General features: G+C 48.3%; 2 protein-coding genes across 8 annotated transcripts in view; one reads left to right on the forward strand and one right to left on the reverse strand.

Annotated features, from left to right (window-relative positions):
• Positions 1 to 14,563, forward strand: part of ERGIC3 (ERGIC and golgi 3) — a 63,744-nt gene extending 49,181 nt beyond the window's left edge. For 6 of the 7 annotated variants that reach the window (XM_050907537.1, XM_050907539.1, XM_050907540.1 and 3 more), the window contains 6 exons: positions 5,331 to 5,362; positions 6,004 to 6,100; positions 7,838 to 7,902; positions 10,451 to 10,587; positions 11,564 to 11,619; positions 13,676 to 14,563. In XM_050907537.1, the coding sequence (XP_050763494.1) occupies positions 5,331 to 5,362; positions 6,004 to 6,100; positions 7,838 to 7,902; positions 10,451 to 10,587; positions 11,564 to 11,619; positions 13,676 to 13,755 (467 nt within the window). In that variant the 3' untranslated portion in view covers positions 13,756 to 14,563. Of the gene's footprint in view, positions 1 to 887; positions 903 to 5,330; positions 5,363 to 6,003; positions 6,101 to 7,837; positions 7,903 to 10,450; positions 10,588 to 11,563; positions 11,620 to 13,675 lie in introns of all 7 variants that reach the window. The other variant, XM_050907538.1, reaches the window with a different exon arrangement.
• A 1,282-nt stretch (positions 14,564 to 15,845) lies between these two features.
• On the reverse strand, positions 15,846 to 18,824 carry LOC127023470 (CMP-N-acetylneuraminate-beta-galactosamide-alpha-2,3-sialyltransferase 2-like). Its single transcript, XM_050907585.1, has 6 exons — positions 18,564 to 18,824; positions 18,044 to 18,234; positions 17,545 to 17,724; positions 17,054 to 17,099; positions 16,744 to 16,863; positions 15,846 to 16,646 (listed from the first exon to the last, which is right to left on the reverse strand). The coding sequence occupies exons 1-6, from the start codon at positions 18,822 to 18,824 to the stop codon at positions 16,479 to 16,481; spliced, it is 966 nt and encodes a 321-aa protein (XP_050763542.1). The 3' UTR covers positions 15,846 to 16,478.
• Between the last annotated feature and the right edge of the window lie 3,393 nt (positions 18,825 to 22,217).

Here is a 22,217-nt window from a genome sequence, read left to right on the forward strand (position 1 = left end):
GACTATAATCCATCAGAGCTCAAGTCGTACCCGTTGTTGGGAATGCCTGACGTTTGTCAAGCAGCCATCTGGAGGCTCTCCATACCTTCCATACCTTCTCCATACCAAAAAACATGCTGTTGTAGAAGGACCACCAGGGATGTAGCATGTGGCAAAGTGGATCGAAATGGCTGTGTGAAGGATTCAGAGGCCCATCTCTGAGGAGGTATAAGTCTATGACAGTTACTGGTTAGGCATGCACAGTGTTGAATATATGTGAACAGTCTTTCGAAACAAACAAAAAAGGAGGTTACTTAACCTCCTTTGAGGTATGCTCTCCAAACATACATTTCCAGGTATTCACCTTTGTTGGGATCTTGCAACAAAATGAACAAAAACAACCTCATAGTTTGCTACCTTCTCTGTGCATCAGGTGGGATGAAAGAAGCACAGGACCGAGTAAGAGCAAAAACTTGTTACCCAGCTTTGAATGTTAATATGTTGTGAATGTAAACCTTGAGTGCACTTCTGGATAGCTTTGGTTGCTCCTAAAATGACCTTTCTGTTACCTTAAGACTGAAACAACAATGCTGATTATATTCAGATTCTATCTGGCATGCTGCTTTAGAGCTCATTTATATATGGACATCCCACTGTATTTTTCCTTTTAGTGATTAATTCCTGCATTCTTGTTTCTCTGTTATGCTTTAAATGATTACTTGTCCATATATCAGTCCTTTGGCTAGCTAGGGAGTCATTTTATATGGCCTAGAAAGCACACCGGCAAAGCTGTTGCTCTTCCCCTTTTTGGTACGAGTTTTAAATGCTGCTCTATCTGAATCTCTGTATCTTTTCATTCAAGGATCTGAATATCTTTCTTTTCTCTCTTACTCTGCTCATTTTTGCAGTGCACGCTGTTGAGAGTAAGTGTTGCTGTATCCTTTCTTTCCCTCCCCCCAAAACTGTTTTACTACAGAACTAATGTAATTTCTATTATTCGCTGTGCCCATAAATCTCCTTTGGGAGGAGCTGTTGATCTAGGCTGGGATTTGAGAAGATTTCCTGAAAGCTAAAAGGAGAGCCATCCCAGGTCATTCTTCTGTGGTAAATGAGGTCACCAGATGGAAAAGGTTGACAATCTTTGTCTTAAACGATTTAAATACATCAGTGTTGGAGATAATGTGTTGGCGGATTATTAGTTGCTCTGTGCAGGTAATGTAATTGAGGGGGACATCGTGACACGTAGGGAATTCTGCCTTTTGAAGTCAGATGGGGTGATTATCTCAGTTAATCTAATTTGTACCACAGAGTAGAGAATTTCTCCTGGGAATTCATGCACCAAGCCTGCTAATCTCAGAATACCCAGTAGGAGGTTTTCCAAGGATTTGTAAACCATTGGATTTTTTTAAGGGCAATCATAGAATGGTTTGGGTTGGAAGGGACCTTTAAAGGTCATCTAGTCCAACACCTCCCCCCCCACAATGAGCAGGGACATCTTCAACTAGATCAGGTTGCTCAGAGCCCCGTCCAACCTGACCTTGAGTGTTTCCAGGGATGGGGCATCTACCACCTCTCTGGGCAACCTGTGCCAGTGTTTCACCGCTCTCATCGTAAAAACTTTCTTCCTTGTATCTAGTCTAAATCTACCCTCTTTTAGTTTAGAACCATCACCCCTTGTGCTATCGCAGCAGGCCCTGCTAAAAAGTCTGTCCCCATCTTTCTTATGAGCCCCCTTTAAGTACTGAAAGGCTGCAGTAAGGTCTCCCCGGAGCCTTCTCTTCTCCAGGCTGAAGAACCCCAACTCTCTCAGCCTGTCTTCACAGGAGAGGGTGTTCCATCCCTCTGATCATGTTTGTGGCCTCCTCTGGACCCGCTCCAACAGGTCCATGTCTTTGCTGCGCTGAGGACCCCAGAGCTGGACGCAGTACTGCAGGTGGGGTCTCACCAGAGCGGAGTAGAGGGGCAGAAGCACCTCCCTCGACCTGCTGGCCACGCTGCTTTGGGTGCAGCCCAGGACACGGTTGGCCTTCAGGGCTGCAAGCGCCCATTGCCAGCTCACGTCCAGCTTTTCATCCCCCAGTACCCCCAAGTCCTTCTCGGCAGGGCTGCTCTCAATCCCTTCATCCCCCAGCCTGTATGGATACTGGGGGTTGCCCTGACCCAGGTGCAGGACCTTGCACTTGGCCTTGTTGAACCTCATGAGGTTCACATGGGCCCACTTCTCGAGCTTGTCCAGGTCCCCCTGGAGGGCATCCCGTCCCTCAGGCGTGTCAACCGCACCACTCAGCTTGGTGTTGTCTGCAAACATGCCGAGGGTGCACTCGATCCCACTGTCGATGTCATTGATGAAGATATTGAACAGTACTGGTCCCAGTACGGACCCATGAGGGGCACTGCTTGTCACCGATCTCCGTCTGGACATGGAGCCGTTGACCGCTACCCTCTGGATGCGACCAATCAACCAATTCCTCATCCACCGAACAGTCCGCCCATCAAATTCCTCTCTCTCCAGTTTAGAGAGAAGGATGTTGTGGGAGACCGTGTCAAAGGCCTTACAGAAGTCCAGACAGACGACAGCCGTAGCTCTTCCCTTGTCCGCTGAGGTAGTCACTCCATCGTAGAAGGCCACAGGGTTGGTCAGGCAGGGCTTGCCCTTGGCGAAGCCATGTTAGCACTTAGCTGCAGTTACAGAAAGGGAGGAATGTGTTTGTTTCTTCAGAAATCAGAGTCCCTGGTCCTAGTTGACAGTCTCTTAACGTCTTCTGTTCTGTTTCTTCTCTAAGCAGGCTAAATAGCCTATTGTTTTATGTTAAGCAAACTATGGCTAGGTAAACATTTATCTGCAACCTCGGGTATATACACACATGCTTAGCATAATCCTCTGTGATCAGAGATTAAACCTGTGGTCTGGTGGACGACTGTTTTAGGAACTGAACATATAAATCATACTTTTTTGCAGAGTTGGAAATCATTTATTGGAGAGGAGTTATATAAAACCTAATTAATCGGTGTTTTATCTGTGGAAGGCATAGCAGAGCACTGTGGGGAAATTTTGTTTTGGGTAGCCATAACTGTTAAAATGGGTCACGCACAATGTAAATCTAGTATAACAGGTTAGTTAATGGCTGGTCTTTCTCAAATGCTGCCCTTGAATTTCTCTGGTACTGCGCTGTTACTGTAAGATTTGTCAGCCTTACCAGTACTCAGCTCCCACTTCACATGCTAGCGAATGTGACTACCCAAGTGTTAAAGCTGATAAACGCCATAATCCTGTGCAACGCTGCACTGCGCCAGCACAAGTGTTTGTGCAGCTGTGTGATTAACCTTACTTTGGAGCTGCTCTGGCTAGAAGAATAGCCTCACATAAAGCAACACTTACATTTCAGCCTGTTACATTCTCTCATGTGGCTCATGACCGAAAGGAGGGTGGGACAGGAATGAGCCATCAACAGGAAGATGGCGGGACAAAAACTGTTTTATTCCTTTGGCAGTAGGTCCAGTTTGAATGCAGATCCACCAAAGCCAGGATCTCTGTAGAACTTACTTTGTTATTAACTGAAGGTTAGCCTGCTGGTGTCTGTACAAAAGGCAGCGGGACTTGACACTTCACTGACAGCTAAGCCACTTAACTCTTGACTTAAGTGCAAGTAATGCTGCAGCATGAAAGAGGGTGTTGCTGGTAAAAGTTAAGAAAAACAGCGTAGCATAATCCCGAGGCCACTTCTCCCTTCTTTCCTTTCCCTGCCCACCATTTCACATCTATTTCAAAATTTTTAGTAGAAGTTTCTTTTTTAAAGCCAGATGAGTTCTTTGATCCAGTTGCCAGCACAGGCACACAAACCACTGTGCTAGTGGCAGTGATAGGTCTGCACGCTTGTCAGAGACAGCAACAGGAATATCTGAAGCCAGTGCAGCTCTGAGCTTTTTGTAATGCAGAACCATTGCCTTAATTCCAATGACTGCAGCCTTAGTTTCTGAGCATTGAATATTTTATCTGTGAAATGCAAGGGCCTCTCCCTAGATCAGAGCGTTAGGAGGAGTATAGTTTAGGCTTAGCATTTCCTTTTCTAACTGTACATTCTCTGTTTTGTGTGTATATCTCTTTGGGTTTAGTAAGGGGTTTATACAAATACAATTAAAGCTTCTGGTGTTTTATTGAAAGATGTTAATGGAAAAAAATGAGTTCACAGCACACTCATGTTAAATAAATGTTTTAAAGAAGAGGCTAGTTCCAATCAGTTCTTTAGCTTTGCAGCCTGTCTTGTGCTAGGCTGTATATCGGAAATGCTTCAAGGGAGCAGCATTCCTAATCTTTGTTAATAACGTAGGAGCACTTAGTGATCTGACTCCATCAGCTCCTAAAATAATAGCCCATGATTTTTGACGTGTGTTTTTCTTTGCTAAGGTGAAAGGTGAGGTGTGGCTTCCTGAGCACGTGAATTTACCTGTTAAAATGAGCCACAGCCTCTGGCTACTTTAAGATGATTGTGTGACTTTGGATAAACCTGGTAGGAGCAATACTGAAATCGAGTTGTGAGTTATGTTTTCATCCTGAGACTGATGCTTCTGGCATTGCATAAAGTCATTTAAGTAGCCAACCAAAAGATATCCATTGCCTCCCATTGCCTGTATCTTTGCCAGATCCCTTCTGGGGGTGCGTGGTGCTGCCGGCATCGTCATATTTTTGTATGCAGGAAGGGCAGAGAGAGGGCAGGCCAAATTCCCCAAATCCTAGCACTGGCGACAGTAACCTTGGCCCCACCAGTGGTTTGCAAATACCCTGCTCAGGCCATCCCTGCAAAGACTTTTCCTTTCCCTGTGGGTTCTCCAGGCAGCAGCAACAAGGCTGATTGATAGGCAGAGTGCTGAGAGTTGCTAAGATGGTGATGATTTCTTTAGGGCACTTGGATGTGGTATTAAGGCATGTGCTCTGCTCAGTTGTTAGTTCAGATCTGTTGTGCCTCTGTGTTTTACAGTAGTTAGAGGAGTTATGTGTATCAGGTGGTGACTGAGATAACAGTGAAGTTTTCCTTGCTTGCCCTTGGGATCTTGTTTTTGCCCTAGGTTAAGAGTACATTCAGGTGAGGACTGAAATACCCCATCTGAAGTAACCCCAAATAAAAGTTACTTTCCTTCACTCTAGCAGTGGCTAGTCTATGTCAGGAGGGGAATTGCAGCAGTTTTATCTATCACATGCCCTACTGCAAGCAAGCGAGACACCCAGACAATTTTCTTGCCATTGTAGATCGCGATGGAAATGAAAGAAGCTCCCTTATAAGCTAGAATAAGATAAACAGATACGCTTGTTATTACAGTCTGAACTATATTGTTAAACTATTTTTCTGTTACAGTCCATGATCTGCAGAGCTTCGGACTTGATAACGTAAGTGTTCCCAAGATAGTGTTCTACTTCTCTTGGTCTATTTTTGTCCCTTTGCCAGATTGAGATCCTAGTGTACTGATCCTGGCCGGATATGGCTTTGTGAGCCTGAGCCTGGAACCTGCTTTCACACAGGGCTCTGAAATATGTTCTGGGACATCTGCATGTTGCTTGGCAAGCCTGTTCCCCTCTTCCTGAGACTGCCTTGCTCCTTAATCTGCGCTTCCCAGTTTTCTGAGGTTGACATTTTCACAACTGCTTCTGGATCTGTTGGAGTTTACCATGTGCTGGGAGGAAAGCAGATGATACCCATACCTATGCCACCGAGGCAGCTGACAGCATGGTTCTCCTATGGCAGGGAGAGGAGCGGGTGGGAAAGCCTGCTCTGTAGATGGGAGGGAAGGGCACCAAGATCTGGGGATTTCCACCAGGAAAAGGAGAAATGCCACATCTTGGAATCTCCCATGAATAAAAAAGAAGAGCAAGTGCTTTGGAGTTTACTGTTAGGATGCGCAGAGTAAGGGAGGACCTGTCTCTGTTCCAGAGTCACACTCAGAAAAATATGCAAATAATTAACTTTAGGCCCCTTACCTTGCCCCTCGGATGCTGTGCAGTTGTTTGAGTTATTAGCATTTCTGTTTCAGATCAATATGACGCACTATATCAAACATCTCTCATTTGGAAGGGATTATCCAGGCATAGTGAACCCTCTGGATGGGACGGACGTCACTGCACAGCAAGGTAAAAGCCAGCTGAGAGAAATCTCTTTTTAAGTGTCTGTATTAATAAGTGTTAGAAGACAACAGGAGCAAAGTTCACAGTCTTTTAACAAGAACCCTGACAGCGTTGCATAAAACGTGGACGACTCCACCTTGTGCTCTTTCTGGAACAGCTGCCTCCATTCATCCGGAACAAATCTGTGTTTTGATTCTGTGACCTTTCTGAAAGATCTCTCTTTTCGGTGTTCATGGATGCACAACAGCAGGTACAGTGCATCGTTATTAAACGCCTACATCAGGTGTAGTTCAGGGAGAGCCCTGTCTAGCTGCTGTGTGCAATAGGAGATAACCAGAAGATGCAGGATAGAGAAAAAAGGCCTAATTGATAGTTGCTGGAGAGCCATGGTGTCTGCCTGACCTTGATCGACCCAACAGTAACAGCTGAATAGCTGCAGTGAAGTTGAAATATTGCTGATCTTTCCTAGATAGCTCCAGTTTGCTGGCTTGAGAAGGAAAGGCAATTCTCTCCTCATGCTGCTGCTGCTCAAACTAATATCTTAGTGATATGAATAATCTTGGTTTATTCACACAAGCCTGCTTGTGTGCATTTTCCATGAAAGACCGTGACTGTACCACTTTATATGCCACTGCAGAGATTAGGTTTTTTTTTAGATCTGCTGAAGTCTGCAAAGTCTGTCTTTGCAGGTACTTGGGGTGCTGTTATATAATAAAGATTGGAGAAAGAAGTCGTTTGCTTTGAGGTGGTGGTAGGATTGTTAATCCTACCTGAATCTGTTAAGTTTTCCGCTATCGATTTTAATTCTTGTACCCAAATCAAAGGATGATGCTTAAAATAAAATACAGAAAAATGAAAAGGCATGATAATGCTCGATACAATCGTGATGCCATAGTTTTTCTGTGGAGTAACAAACTCTCTGAGAGGGGGCCCGTAGCTGGCTGGTAGAATCCTCTCTGTAGGCTGAAGCTTTCCATCCTGGGCCTCAGAGAACCAGTTGGCACGTTCTTGAGGGATTAGGACTGAAGACATGCTCTGGAAAAGAAGTGGGAGAAGTAGATTGCAGGTCAAATTTATGTTCATTGCAGACCAGCTAAAGATATCATATATGAGAACTACTACTTCTGTAGGAATGGATGAATAATCTTCTCCTCTAGGGAATTTCATAGAAAATAGGTTTTCAAAGCAAATCCTGCCTTCCATTATCCTTAAGAGACCTGAAGGGACAGGCTGATCTGAAGCAGTAGCAGGAGTTCTCCTCCTATTTTTTTCTTCACTGATCCAGATCTTCCTTTTCATCTCCTGATACCATAAAAACCATGCTTCTACAGGAATAAACTGTAGTGTTAATTGAAGTTGATATAGGATACTCATTTAGAGTTGAGTATGTTTTCTTAGGGCTATGCTGTTAAATACAAAGGTTTTCATGTGCTAGAATAAGAATTTTCAAGAAGTTGTACTGGTAAAACTGTAGCAAGATAACTGGTTTGTGGAAAGTTTTCCATTTAGTCAAGGCCAAAATGCTGGCAGTTTTGGTTTCGGTTGGAACAGGAACGAGATTCACTTTGGCAAAAGGAAAACTCCTGTCAGACATTACTGTCCTTGAAAACCTCCAGTAGCTGTTGTGCAGAAAGATGTTCCCTGACAAGTTGAACAAAACCAGTTTGTGTCTACCTAACCTGTCAGTTAAGCTTTCCAGGTCTTCACTGGTTATTAATTGTGCCCCTCTGTCTTTGCTTACAGCTTCCATGATGTTTCAGTATTTTGTCAAAGTGGTCCCCACGGTGTATATGAAAGTAGATGGTGAAGTAAGTACCTTTTTTCCCTATTGCTTTGGCAAATGAAAGCCTTCAGACTTTCTCCTCATATTCTGACGCTGACCATATCTGACCTCTGGTGGAAGCAACACAATCTGTTTGACTTCCTTCATATCACCACCCCAGCAAGAATAACAATTTCTATGGTGTAATGTTATCTGTAATGTTGCAGCAGTGATGAAGCAGATTTCAGCCTCCTCCATCCCACCTGGATGAAAGTGACCATGCCACTTTCATCATGTTCCCTCATGAATCCCTCATAGTGCATGCTCAGGAGAAGTCAAAGCAACAAGGAGATCCTAAAAATGTTCTTTGGAGAATAACCCAAGATCAGCTTGTCTCCAATTTAAAAACTCCTTTAGCCTCCAAAAGAGCGTGGCTAGATTTCTAGCCCTGCTTTCAGAATATGTCCTTCTTTTGGGACAGGTAGGATAAACAAATTACCGAGGAGATACCAGGGTGAGATGAAGATCCTGAGAACAGAGACAAACTTATGCTCTCTTTTGAAGCTAGCCTGAGGGAGCAGAAAGAACTGTGATTTCTTTCATTCATTTGGAAGCATTTATTTTGGTTGCCGTCATTCTGCAGGGGGATTTCAAGAGCTATAGAGAACCTCTTTTTAAAAACCAAACCAAACCAAACCTGTCAGTTATCATTATTTGGGCCCCCATAGTCTTAGGGCAGCAGAATGATGTAAGCTGTTATGTTTCTTTTGCAAAGAAAACACCAGTAGATGCAGCAGCTCTACTGTTGTGCAGACTTCACCACCAGTGCTAACCTACTTACCTAACCCTGTGAGGAAGAGACAGGTGCCACATGCCCCAGTACCTCTGTGAACATTCATGTACAAGATGGCTTAGCTCCCAGGTTTTGGTTCTGTGTCTTCTAGCTGCATGAGTGGTCCATGCCCAGCTTCACTTTAACACCAAACCAGTTTCCTCTGAGGTGAAACCCAAGTGTGGTTCTGGGGCTCGTTCAGTGCAAGGACTGATCTACATGTGAATGAAACTACACCAGAATTTGACTCCCTTGTCCAACGCAGTTTTATAACGCTGTGCAAACGTCACAACACTGGGAGCCCTTACCACCTCAGGCTCTTCACCCAAACTCATGCCACTCTCAAGCATGTACCACTTATCCTTACAATCAGAACAACATACGACTGCACATCCACACGACCTTCGTGTTGCTTTCGGCACTCTGAAATGTAAATCACCAGCAGATTATTAGTTATGTCAGAGGCTGTGTTGGAACCACAAATCTGAGGAGCCACATGGCCACAGTAGATACAAAGCAGACATTCAAGCGAAGCTATCCTAGAGCAGTGTGGGCAGAACGATCTAACAGAATCCATTGGAAAGGTAGACGTAGTTTGTATTTCTTCATCTGCCCTAAAGACTGAAACTGTTTGCGAGACTCAGTTCTTGTTATAAATCCTTATGTGGACCACTCTTTCTTCAGTCCCCTGCCTAGAAGGGACCCCTCTGTTCTTTCCTGGAAGTTAGTTGCTATGAGGTGATATTGGGAGAACCTTCACACCATGCTTGAAGCTCATTCTTGGGTTCAGGATGCCTCTGCAGTTTCTGTGGATGACTGAAATTCCTGAAGTACAAAGGATAGTTAATCAGAGCCCTGTTCTTATGGCCACCTCGCAGTATACCATGGCTTCTGTTTCTCTTGATGAAATCTTGCATTCTACTGTAGAGTTGTTGTTCAGTTTTCAAAGGACTTCTCCTGTCAAAAGAATTGCTTCTTATTAGTCACCAGGAGAGGAATCCATGCAGACCATGATGCTCATACTTACGGTAACTATGGATCCAAGTGTGCTGCCAGATGTATTCCAGGGGCTGTTATACATTCAGTACTTGGAACCCCCAAATGTGGAATTTGGTAAAGAAACTGGATAGTATCTTTCTCAGCTTGGATTGTAATTTGTGTCAGATAGCTTATTAGGGATGATAGAACATAATATCATTTTACAGAAACCAAATTTATTTGCTCTAAGAATAGGACTGGTATGAACAATGTGTTGAAGAATGGCAGGGTGCCGAAGAATGCTGCAGGGTGATCTTCATTTATATAAAGATGGGCCATCTGTGTCCTTCTGCAGCCCTGGCACTCTCCTGCCTTTATGTATTATTTCCTTTTTTCTCACTCTTTAATATATATGGCTTTCTCACATTGGTGCTGTCTCCTAAAGCATGCTTAGGTGGACTATGTTTTGGTAGAGGATGACATGGACTTGAGGTTGAGGCTGAGAGGAACAGCTTATGTGATTACTTGCCAGCAGAGACCAAAACAGTCCAGCCTGGGGACTGATGCATCACTCATTCTTTGGGCTAGCTGGGGCTTTAACTGATAGCCTGTAGTAAAAATGGACTTGATCCTGATGATGCTCTTTATGACCATTTGTAACCACTGTCAGGCCCCCCACAAGTGAGTGGGCAAGGCTACATTGATATGGTTCACTGAACTCATGTTTTAGTAGCCTTTCCTATTCCTCATTAACAGAACGTTTGCTGTGTTTGTTTCCTGCCAGGTGGTAAGGACTAACCAGTTTTCAGTCACACGACATGAGAAGATAGCCAGCGGGCTACTAGGAGACCAGGGTCTGCCTGGTGTCTTTGTGCTATATGAACTTTCGCCCATGATGGTGAAGCTGACAGAGAAACACAGGTAAGAGACGCTTCAGTCCATTTTGTTCACCCTCCGTTGATTTTGCCATTTTGCGTAGCTTAAAATTCCATCCTCGCTTAGGCACAACAGGGCGAATGCCTGAAAGCCATCCAAGCCCCTTCCCAGTGGGTGGAGAGGAAGAGGCGCTCCCAGATGCCCTTCCTCTCCGTGTGACCATCTGAAAGGGACTGGGGTTTTTCTGACACTGCCTGAAGCGTTTGAATCCAGTATCAAGATGGAGAAGGAAATTGGTGCGGCAAGCAGAAGTCTGATACAATGGGTCTCGGTTCAGACTAATTTCCTCAAAGTCTTTTTTAGTGGGAAGACTAGATTTGTAGAGCATACCCATCTTGCCAGCACCTACAGCAGCACCCACGCTGATCCAGCCTGGTTACTTACTCGGCATTTGGTAGAGCTTGTCTGTGTTGTAGTCAGCATGGAACATCTTTCTTCTTTCTGGGTCCTCCGTTAATCACAGGCATGTAATTGCAGGGGAATGGAAGGGGTTGTAGCTGTCTGATCTTTTAGGATCATAATGAGGGACAGCCAATGTCTATACCTTAAAATTTATTAATATGTGCTTAGGGCTTTAGTTTTTGTGTTACAGCAGCCTGCTGTGCATTCTGTCTGGGTAGGAATGGAAAAAATCTTAGGGATTAGAAGTCCATCCTTTAGGTTTATAAATTCAGTACTTGCCTCCTAGTGTTGCCATTGAGCTCATTAGAGCGCAGTGCTCTAATGCTACTCAGTGCTGCTCAGTAAAAGTATCGGTGACAAACTCCGTTCTGTAGCCAGTAGGTGTTACTCAATTGTTAAATCTGTTAATTGTCAGCTATTAATACTTATATAATGCATACTTATGTGTAATGATGAACACTATGATAATTATTAATTAGTTTTTATTAGTTAATTGTTATTTATCTGACATTGGTACCTGAGCTCATGCTGGTTCTTCAAATTGTTTTCCTCATTCTAGGTCCTTTACACACTTTCTGACAGGGGTTTGTGCCATCGTTGGAGGCATATTTACAGGTATTGCACCTTTCAATCTTTTTTCTTAAGTGTAAACATTTGCCATCTTACTCTTTCTAAAGTCTTCATGGCTGGTAATAAATCCCTGTTTGATGGGTGGGACGATTTCAGCCTTCAGGAGGGGATATAGCCTGTTCTGCAGAGCCACGGGAGTGGCATCAGATTGTAATTAGCACTGCAAACTTTCAAGATGCTGTAGCTGTAGACCTATTATAATATTTCATTTGATTAAATATTTCATTTCATTATGATGTAGACCTATCATAATATTTCATTTTGATGCTCTACAGGACATTTTGTTTTCAAATAATGTGGTCTTTCACATACCACATGAATGCACCTGTACTGTTTTCTTGGCCAGCTTGGGTCTGTAAGCAGATAGTTGCTTTCATGTGGAACCAAAGCCAGTAAGATCTGTGAACCCAGGTCGCCATGGGCATAGCCATCTCAGAGGTCTCAAATTGTGCTCCCAGACATAGGAGCTCCAGTGAGTGCTCTGCAGGGACTAAAAGTAGCCCTCACAGCTAGACGGGTCCTGTAAGGAGAGGCTGTTCCTGCAGAGCCATTTGAGTGTCTGGACTTCATTCTCAGTGTCTGCTCAGGTCCACGTGTGTGACAGAGCCCAGCCTTGGTCCAGCCCTGCACTCCAGCTAATAACCCAGGGTGCTCTGAAACATAGTCAGAGATGTTCACATGGCTATGAAGGACCAGCATGGAGATCTGGTCAGCAGATCTTACTGGACCTGAGAAACCAGCTACTGTATCACATAACACCTGTATCACGTACCTATATCACATATATCACACACACTTTATCTGCAAGGTTTTCCCATCACCTGAGGTGTCACAATGCTCAATTAACCTGATACCGTTAAACAGGATTTCTGTCTGTAATAAATTTGATCGTTTGTGTTCATTTCTATGCCTGACTCAGGGAAAGGCTTTCAAAAATTATTTTCATGACAAATGCAAGTGCCCTCTAGCACTGATTAGGTTTGACAGCCAGTTCATAGTGTTTGCTGCCATACGCCATGTTCAGACTCTCTGTATTCTAGAGGACAGATCAAATCAGCTGTGTAACAGTTTTTTGTGTTACAGCATCAAATTGATTCCACAAGTAGAGGTAATTTCAGGGCAAAACAACCACAAAAGACAGTCATCTGAAGCGTTACTCAAAGACCAGATAGTAAGGCCAATAACTCTGTATTCTACAGTACTAAACAGAAGACTTAGTTCCCATTTTAGCTGCTACTCTTTATATAGTATTGAAATGTCTGTCTTCGTGTCGGGCCAAGTAATCGCTTCCTTATTCCTTAGATTGAGGTGTTGAATAAAAGAAAAAAGAACATGAAGCTTCATAAAGGCATTGAAAATACCTTCACTCACTGGCACCCTGTGTTCCCTCCCTGACAGAAGCTCAGTGTTCCTGTCCTGTGAAAGCCACCTCAATGGATGCAGAGTTGTCTGGGTTTTGTGGTGCAGTAGACCCATTCTGAGCTTTTCTGTGGTCCCTAACAAGCACTGAATTAACAGGCTTCTTCAGTGCTGGAGAGATTTGGGGAAAATACTGCAGAAAGAACTGAAGGCATTGGTTTGTTTTGCTTTGCGTCCTTGGTGGGTAAACATTGCAGTCTCCGATAAAGGGCATCCATCAAGGGCAGCATTGGGTAGAGTAGCTTACTTTTAAGGTTACTGTGAAATGAGCAAGAAAGGGGAAACATGCCCTTGGCAATGACATGGCATAAAGCTCTCAGCATCAGCTTCCTCTCCAAACTCTTCTCACTCATCAGTAAACACAGGTGACTCTGCCTGTCTCATTTTTACTTCTCTAAGAGAGATCTTTTTCTGGAGAAGCATGATCACTTCTGCTCTGCAAGCTGGATCTTGTCTGTCCTGATGAGATGAGGACCTTGTTCTTCTGAGCAGCAGCAGCTGTTTTCTGTCTGGGGGAGCTGGAATTCCTTTCCACTGACAGAAGGGTTTGTGTTTTCTTTCCCTGGGAGTTGTTTTCTCTTTGAGGCATGTCTGGCTTGATCCATCTGTTTTTTCCTTTTAGTTGCAGGATTCATTGACTCCTTGATCTATCACTCAGCACGTGCCATCCAGAAGAAAATTGAACTTGGGAAGACAACATAAATAAGCAACGACCTCACCTCACAAAAAAACCTCTAAGGAGAACTAAACAGGTTTTTTGAAACACAAGTGATCTTCTGAGTGCACAAGAGAAGAGGTTTGGAATTACCAGATGGCCCCAGCTGCTTTTATGTTACTGTCCCATCGTTCTTTGTTTGGCATTAATTTGTGGATGGAGCTGCTTGAACCTTGCTGCTATAAAGATTAGCCGTCTTGTCTGGCTGTGCAGACCCTACTGTAAAAACCCTTTTGTGTCAGTCCATATTCATACAGTTCCACCTCCCTCCCCAAAAGAGATGCTGGAGATACTGCATTCTTTTTGCCTCCGGGAATAACGTACTGTGTTGTCATGAGACCTGGAATGGATTGAAGTTGCCATCAAGCTTTCTAGCAACACCATCTAGCTTTTTAAATTTTCTTAAAAATGTTTCTGAAGGTGCTGATGCTGTATGCCAGACCTCTGTGAAAATGTGCCGAATCCCATGCGCTTTCCTTCCAGCTGTCCTGGGCAACGTGGTGAGACCTAGCACTTGGGACATGCTTACTGTGCCGCAGGGCATTGCAGTTGCTCCAGATTGCTCTTCTTACGAAAGATGCAAGTTGATGTTTTAGCAAAAAAAGTGTTTGGAGTTTTAATTGATTTTTAAATTGGATTGTGTTTTTCACTTCCCCTCTGTTTATATTTTGAAATAAAGTCTATCCTCTGTGTGTTTTGGTAAAGCATTTGGAAGAATAATTAAATTATTTGAACTAATCCTGGTACTGAATTGGAAATTATAATTAAAAACCACAGCTGCATTGTGGCAAAGTATGTAGGTATCATGATGATGATGGGTTGTTTTTTCTTTTTAATGATCTACACAAGTGAGTAACGTGCTTGGTATGTGAAACGACATTGGGAGAAATTTGAAAATAATGAGGAAAAATAAAATATTGTGGATTCCTGCCTCATTTTGAGGCAAAACAGACTCATTACTCTTAAATCTCAGCTCTGGATTTGAGTTGGTATGGACTCTAAACTTGGTCCAAGCAATTGGTCCAGCAGTGCACAGTGAGTGTGACAGGCACAGGATCAGATAATGCAGAGAGAAAGCTATTTTATAATTCATTTGAAAGTAGTTTTTGTTTGTGGGTTGGGTTTTTTTTAATTAGTTGAACTTATCTATAAACCAGGGAGTATAAAAACCTGTGTTTTTTCAGTTGGGGAGAGAAGCTATTTGAGGCGTGGGTAAGAAGACTGATTAATCTCCAAACTAAAATACTGAAAAAAATGGGTTTGTAAAAAAAAAAATACATTTGAAACAAGGATATTTAATAAATGCATCGGCTCAGGATCATATAGTACTACTATAATGTGAGGAAGGGGACATGGTGTTTGTATGTTTTATCGGGAACAAAAAGTGACCTGAACAGCTTCAATCGCTCAGCAGAGCACACAGCTTTGTAACTAAATTTGAAAGAATAATCAGGAGGGCGAAAATGAATGGAAATAATGCAGCAAGAGTTTAACCTACAGTTAAACAATTACTAGCTGATTGCTTGTCTTCGATAAGAAAGCCAGTTACTTGTAAACCTCAGAAAAGCATTGGAGAGCATCACACAGAGCACTGCTTAGCACCTAGAGAAAATAGAGGGAAGGTGAAGGGGCAGGTTAGTGCAAGACTTGTACTCAGTGTGGGAAACTGGATATAATGGAGAAGAGAAACAGAAGACACATACAGAAATGGAGATTGTACCTGGAGAGGCAGAAAATCAATGAAGCTAATAGTTAAGTAATACAGGCTTCTGCTGTAAAATGGGAGCTTATGAGTAGGAGAGATCTGGTGATTTCAATAGACTGAAAGACCAAGTGACTAATAGCCATGGAAAAGCTGAGTCTTATTCAAGGATGTTCGTGTTTGTGATTGAAAGTGGGAAAAGACATCCTGCTAACGCTGCTCTGGAGGAGAAAACCTCCTGTGGGGAGCTCAGTCTCCAAGGTCTGCAATCTTGTTCTGCAGGGTAGGGCTGAGACAGATTGTGCTGTCTTTTCAAAGCAGTAAGGGCTCAAAAAGTAAAGTAAATGTTAATAATAGATTCACATGTGTTTTCAAAGTTTATTAAAGGTAAGATCATTTCAACTGTACTTGATTCTGTCATCTTCTGACTTAGCATGCTTGATATTTTCCTTTCTTATTCTTCTTTGATACAATTTTTAAAATATTTCCTTAGTTATAAAAGACGGGAAGGGAAGATGCCTCTCTCCCCCTGCCCAAAGAACAACTACGAACCTCCCCCAAAAGCCATCAGTGGGTGGAAGTGTCAGCTCTGTCATGCGGACAGCCACGTTTGAGCGGCTGCCATCACCACCACCACTGTTACCCACCGGCTTCATGGCCACTGCAGGGACACGCACAGCAGCTCACAGGCTCCATGCCCACCTCCAGCCCCACTGTCTCCCCTTCCTCTCTCCCAGCCAGCGTGGGCAGAGCCATGCCCACCCTGTGTCCAGCCAAATGCAACGTCCCTAGTGCCACGGGAGTGTGTCACCTCCTGGCACCCACAGTGCCCAGCCGGCGGGACCAGCACAAGCAGCACCGAGACCACGGGGATTGCAGAGTCTGTGAGCCCGAGCACGTGGCAGTGCTGGGGGGAGAAGCAAGCTAAAGAGCCGAGGCAGCTGCTGGCAGTGCAGGGGGCTGCCAGTTCCTGTGCTAATGGCCTGGCTTCAGCTTCTTGGAAATACATCATTTGTAGAATAAAATCCTGCCTTCAGCTGCCAGTCTCTCGATGATGCTGAATTCAACGTCAGCGTCGTGGACCCTCGTCCTCCGAAAGGCTCCAGACCAGCGGTTTTTCTCCCAGTAGTGGTGCCAGTTCCCTTCACTGTTTGCTCCGAAGCCAAACACGGAGACCTGCGCACACACCAGCAAGAGGCATCGCTGTGCGGGCGCTCAGTCGGCCTGAGAGCACGCAGTTGAACGGTGCAGTGGTGGTACTGGCTGCGCTTACCTGCTGGCAGGCGTGCAAGGCGAAGAGCAGGGCTGTGAAGCCAGTGGAGGGGTACCGCCCGTGGCACTGCGTCCAGTTGTCGTGGATGTACTTGAGGAAAGCTGGGCTCAGGATCAGCACCTGAGTGGGGAGCGGAGGAGCCATCAGCTGCTCACTGTGCTGCAAACGGGACAGCCAGCCCCCGCCACCAGCGCAGCCATTGGCCCTCCCACTCACTGGCTCTGCCCGCATCCCACTGAAAAACAAGCCTGGTCTCTGCCCGAAGGAGCCCTGCCTACTCAGGAGGAGCTGGAGCCCGCCGAGCCCTTACCTTGTTTCTGTCAGCTTTGATGAACTGTTTCACTCTCATGTATGTGCTGCAAAAGCCAGAGGACAGCAGTGAGCATGGGGCACTCCCTCTGCTGGCGCCTCTCCTTTGGAGGCAGCTGATTTGCAGAGGGTGGCTGTGTCCGCCAGTGCCCAGCCCCATGGCACCCTCAGTCCCTTGGGCTGGCACAGCAGTGTCCCCTGGCCTGGCTCTGGGAAGGGACACATCAAGCCCATGGCCCCACAGTGGGGACAGCCACCATCCCACCCATGGGCATTATGGGACTGCAGGATGCCTGAACCCTGTGGGACGCGTCAGTGCCCACTTCCCCAAACTGCGGGGCAGAGGGATGCCAGGACCCTGGCCCAGGGGCCCTTTGTCCCACCAGGACCATGATGCCAGGGCCCCAGTGAGGCACCAGGGTCCCCAGGACCACCCCGTGCCATCCCCAGGGTCTCCAGCACAAGACATGCCATCCCCCAAAGCTGACGCACTGCGTGAGCTCTCCAGTGGAGAAGGCGCTGGTCACCCACTGCAGGTCCAGTGGCTTGAAGGGGACAAGGATGAGGTGGACGCCGGGCCTGAGGTTCACTGCACTCTCTGGGTACATGAAGTGATGGGTTGTTCTTGTGCCAACATCCAGCTCAAAGCCAGCAATCTTTGCTCTGTTCATCCTAGGGGACAGCAGGAAGGCAGGTCCGAAAATGAAAGTGCATGCCGTGCCGGTCCCAGGCTGCCAGTCCCACCAGGCAGGGACACCAGGTCACCCTGGCCAGCAGCAAAGAGTGGACATGGGGAACACAGGGCTGGTATGTGCCCCAGGGTGGGGGGCTCCAGGGAGCAAGGCCAGCAGCAGCCCCCCCCCCCCCCCCCCCCCCCCCCCCCCCGCCATCGCAGGGCTTGTGTTGGCGGATTTCACAGGGTGGCCAGGGGGTGGGGCACACCAAGGTCCCAGGGAGACAGGGAGGGGCCAAGCCCCTTAGGGTCACCCACCTTAGCACCCAGTCATGGGCATCGATCCGCAGCCCGTGGCCAGACCCCTTCAGCCGCCCTGAGTTCCCCACCACCGCACAAGTCCTGCAGCGAAACCGGTCCCACACATCGCCAGTCGGGGCCCGGAGGACAGCAAAGAGCCTCTGAATTATGGCCTGGAGTTGGACGCCACTCTGGGGACGCTGCAGGGTCTGGGGGAGCAAGGGCAGTGACAGGCAGCATCAGCCCCCCCCCGCCAGTATCCCCAAAGAGGGACGGAGCCCCACTCCTCCCAGCAGAGCCCTGGGAAAGGCATGGAAAAACCCGATGGGATATTAGGAAAAGGATGCGGGACAGCCCGGGGGCGGGGGGGGGGGGGAGCGGGGGGGGGGGGGGGGGAGGGACGGGCGGTGAGCTGGGGTCCCTGCACCACCTTCATCCCCCATCGCATCTATCCAACTTGACCTTGGCCCTGCCCCACTGCAAACAGATTCTGGGAGCCCGGGAAGAGCCCTGAGCTCCCACGCATATCCCCACTCACCAGCCACCACTGAACCACATCGGAGGAGAGCTCATGGGCTGTGCCAGTCAGCAGAGGCCCCATGGACATGTTATAGCGGGCGTTGAACCATGCAGAGCCGTTGGTGCCAGCGGTGCAGCGGGCAGCAGGGGCATCAAGGAGGGAGGGAGCCCAAGGGAAGAGGCCGAGGCCATCTGTGGGAGCTCGGAAATATTGCCACAGGACCAGCAGCAGGCACAGGGCCAGCACCATGTGCATGCGCCTCTGGAACAGCGTCCTCATGCCACCTGCAGCAAGATGTCACAGGGACCAGTGGCAGTGGCACCACCAGACCCCTTCCTACCCACCCTCCCTGCCCAGCCTCCTGGGACACCCCTTGGCTGCTCACCAACCCTGCAGGGACCTGAAATAGCTTGGTACGCGTTTCCTTTTCAAACCATTCAATGGCTTTATTGCTGTACTCTGCTTCTGGCACTGCCGCAGTTACTCAGGTCCAGGCAGGGCCGGCTGGCAGTACATGATGTATGAGGCGCTGCTCTCTGCCTCCAACACTTTTAGGGTCTGCAAATTGACCCGCGAACAAACAGCAAAGCATCGTTGCCAAACTCCAGCTCCTCTCCAGAGCAGCAGCTGCCCACCCGCAAAGCAGCTCCTCTGTCGGCAAGCAAGCCCTGCTGCCTCCTCCCCACACATGCCGGTGCTGCGGACCAGCCTCTGGGCACAGGAGCCCCGCAGCCTCTCCGCTGCCGCCGCCGAGCCCACGCAGGCGCTGTGCAGCCAGCGAGGCGCTTCCTCCCCAGCTGCCCTGGGGTTTTGCAGCTTCAAGGTCACTGAATCATTGCCAAGAGGAAGGAGGAGGAGGTACTGACTGCCATCTGTGTGCATGAACCTTTCGTAAATAGCCATAAGTGACATTTCTGTTCTCCGTCTAAAAGCACTCAAGTAAACCTAAAGTCAGAGGGAAAAGGGTTTTCTCATCCTCAGCGAGTTCATGAAGTGCTCAGCCTCTCAGGACCTGGCTCCCGTGGGCCGAGGTGAGAGTGAGGAGCAGGGACGCGGGGATAGCCTCCATCCCAGGATCAGAAGCAACTGCAGCAGGGTTGGGGGGGGGGGGGGGGGGGGGGGGGTGTGTCCCCCCCCCGTATTGGGAAAGCTGAAGCAGAGAAAAACCCCTCCTGTCCTCACAGGAGCACCCTGTGCTTCCCCCAGTCCCCGGGGTGCTGATGTGGGGCCACGGGTCAGCACTGGCTTCGTTTCTCCACATATTGACCATTTTCTGCGGCTCCTGCAGCACGGATGTACCTGCTCGCTGTGGTATCCAACCAGCTGCACTCAAATCTGACCCGCAGGATGCACACCTGACAGCAAAACTGCTGCTCCTGGGGGTCCAAGCAACAAGCAGAGATGGGAGATGGAGGGGGGAGGTTTGGACAATCCCAGGCGGCTGCAGCAGGATGCACTCCCCTGCAAGCCTGACCTTTCAAAAAGCAACTGAACCATCACGTCTTCTTGAAGGGAAGCATAAACAAGCCACCACCAGTGCGCCGGAAACGCAGATGTGGGTGCTCCAAAGCAGGAAGCGGCCACAAAATGCCAGCTCTTTGCCCTGCAGGCTCGGGGGGACGCCAAAGGCCCCTGACGCTCTCCCTGCTGGCAGCCGCAGGTCCCCGTGACTTAGTCTTTTGCCCTCCTGCAGCTGCCACAGCATTGCTGTGACGGAGGCAAAGAGCATCCATCCGACATGCCAGCTGGGCCAGGAGCCAGCAGTCCCCCAGGATGGTATCACGCTCGTGGAGTCTCAAGGGTTATTAAGCTGCAGCCCACGGAAGGTGACAAGCTAGCTGGTGGCTGCATGGCCAGCACCAGCAGCTCCATTAAGCCCAGATCCAGGGGACTCAGGCAGTGCAGTGAGTATTTCATGAAGCTTTTTGCAGTCGCCTGTCGCCAGGGAGGGGAGGGCTCTGGACAGGCAGGGTTGAGCAGCCCCATCTCCCTGCCTGTGCCCATGTACAGCCCCTGCTCCGCAGACACGACCTCTCCACCCGCACCCGCACCCCCACGGCAGCTGAAAGGACACCCTTGTCCCCAGTCCCCACTGGGCTGGGGTTCCCCAGCCCAGCACCGTCAGCCACAAGCCACCATGCCACAGCCATGCAGCTGCTGCATCAGGCTGTACCCAGTGGCCACAGACCTGTCCCCGTCCCCGCTCAGCCCCGAGAGACACCGCCAGGAGATCCCCAGCCCTCCAGCCAGGAAAGAGGCCCTCATGGTGTCGCAACCTCTGGTCCCCAGCCAGCTGTTGCCGGGGCCCCTCACCTCCTCCTCAGAAGCGCCGCTGAGCAGGGCCAGGCAAAGATGACGCTCCCGGGCTCGGTGGCCTCGCCAGTGCTTGTTGCAAGCTGCAACAACTGCCGCAGGAAGAGGAAGTTTTGCACCATGACGTGGGGGAGAACAGAGCCTCGCGGTGAGTGGCACAGTGAGGTCAGGGCTGCCATCCCTCCTCCAGCGGTGCCCACCACCCTGGCGTCCTGGCACAGCCCTCCCACACAGGCTAGCACTGCAGCAGCCACTGGTCTCGCTAGAGCCGGATGTCCTGGCCATGTTCCCAGGGCCGTATCAGGAAATTCATCACTAAAATGTTCCTCTGAGGGTGGGAGAAGCTGCCTGGAGTGGAACTGCCCTCCTGCCCCTACGGGTCCTGCTGGGATGGCTCAGCTTCTGCCAACACTGACACCAGCAACACGGAGGTCTCAACAGCCTCATGCATCCAGCACCTCACCAGCTGGTTTCTTTTGCTCACCTGGATGGGATTTTGGCTCAGAGAGGACAGAGGAAGGCTGCGAAATGTGCCTTGGCAAGTGGAAAAACACAACCAGTGGAGAAAAGCTATGCAAGCTGAACTGTGAGTAATTTTATCCAAGGGGAGGTCAGCCCTCTTTGCTCTGATGCCTGCGAGGAGGTTTGGTGCCTGAGGGAGAGCAGGAAAGAGGAAGGATCTAGAAACTCAAACTAGAACAGCCCTGCAAAATACAGAGCACCGAAGAGCCGGTATTTATTGGCAGCGGGCTCAAAGGGCCTCTCCACCATTGCTGGGGGGCCAGGCACTGAAGGAGCAATGCCCTGAGCCGCCACAGCACATTTTCTGGAGCACAAACAGTGAAACCTGGGTGGGAGGAATTTGAGATGGCACAGGCTCGCGGTGGTGCTGGCTCCACAGTGCTCATTTGCATTTCCAAGCTCCCAGCATGCTCAGCCCTCAGCAGAAGCCCCTTTCTCAGGGGTTTGCATGCCAGCACGGCTCCACTTGCAGCTCCAGAGCCCCGCAGGGCACAGCACTGCTCCTCTCTACCATCTTTTCCATTAGCACTCGCAGAGCACGGATTATCATGGGACAGGCAGTGTAGTCAGGGCAAGGCGGAGCCAGGCATTTGGCAACAGAGTGTAGCAGGGCTGCTTCTTCCATGGGAATGTGGCTGGGGCAGGAGCACATCTGTGGAGTATGTCTGTTGCTGTGTTCTCTCCCTTTGCCTGGCCAAGGGATCCTCTGGGACAGCCTGGCACTGCTGGCAGCGTATGAGAGGAGTGGACTGGGGAGACAGGGATGCTGGGGCAGCAGAGGGGAGGGAGGCAGCTCCGGGTGAGCTGGTGCTCCCAACCCACTCATCCTTGGGGCCC

The sequence above is a fragment of the Gymnogyps californianus genome, chromosome 17 (assembly GCF_018139145.2).
Source record: "Gymnogyps californianus isolate 813 chromosome 17, ASM1813914v2, whole genome shotgun sequence".
In the NCBI taxonomy this organism is placed as follows: Eukaryota; Metazoa; Chordata; class Aves; order Accipitriformes; family Cathartidae; genus Gymnogyps; species Gymnogyps californianus.

What these genes read in the sequence shown, in the direction of transcription:
- LOC127023470 (XM_050907585.1), bottom strand. Translation starts at nt 18,824, where the DNA reads ATGAGGACGCTGTTCCAGAGGCGCATGCACATGGTGCTGGCCCTGTGC. An exon ending in ATGTGGTTCAGTGGTGGCTG is followed by an intron (nt 18,235 to 18,563) that starts GTGAGTGGGGAT and finishes TTGCTCCCCCAG; the next exon opens with ACCCTGCAGCGTCCCCAGAG. An exon ending in TCAAAGCTGACAGAAACAAG is followed by an intron (nt 16,864 to 17,053) that starts GTAAGGGCTCGG and finishes CTCCCCACTCAG; the next exon opens with GTGCTGATCCTGAGCCCAGC.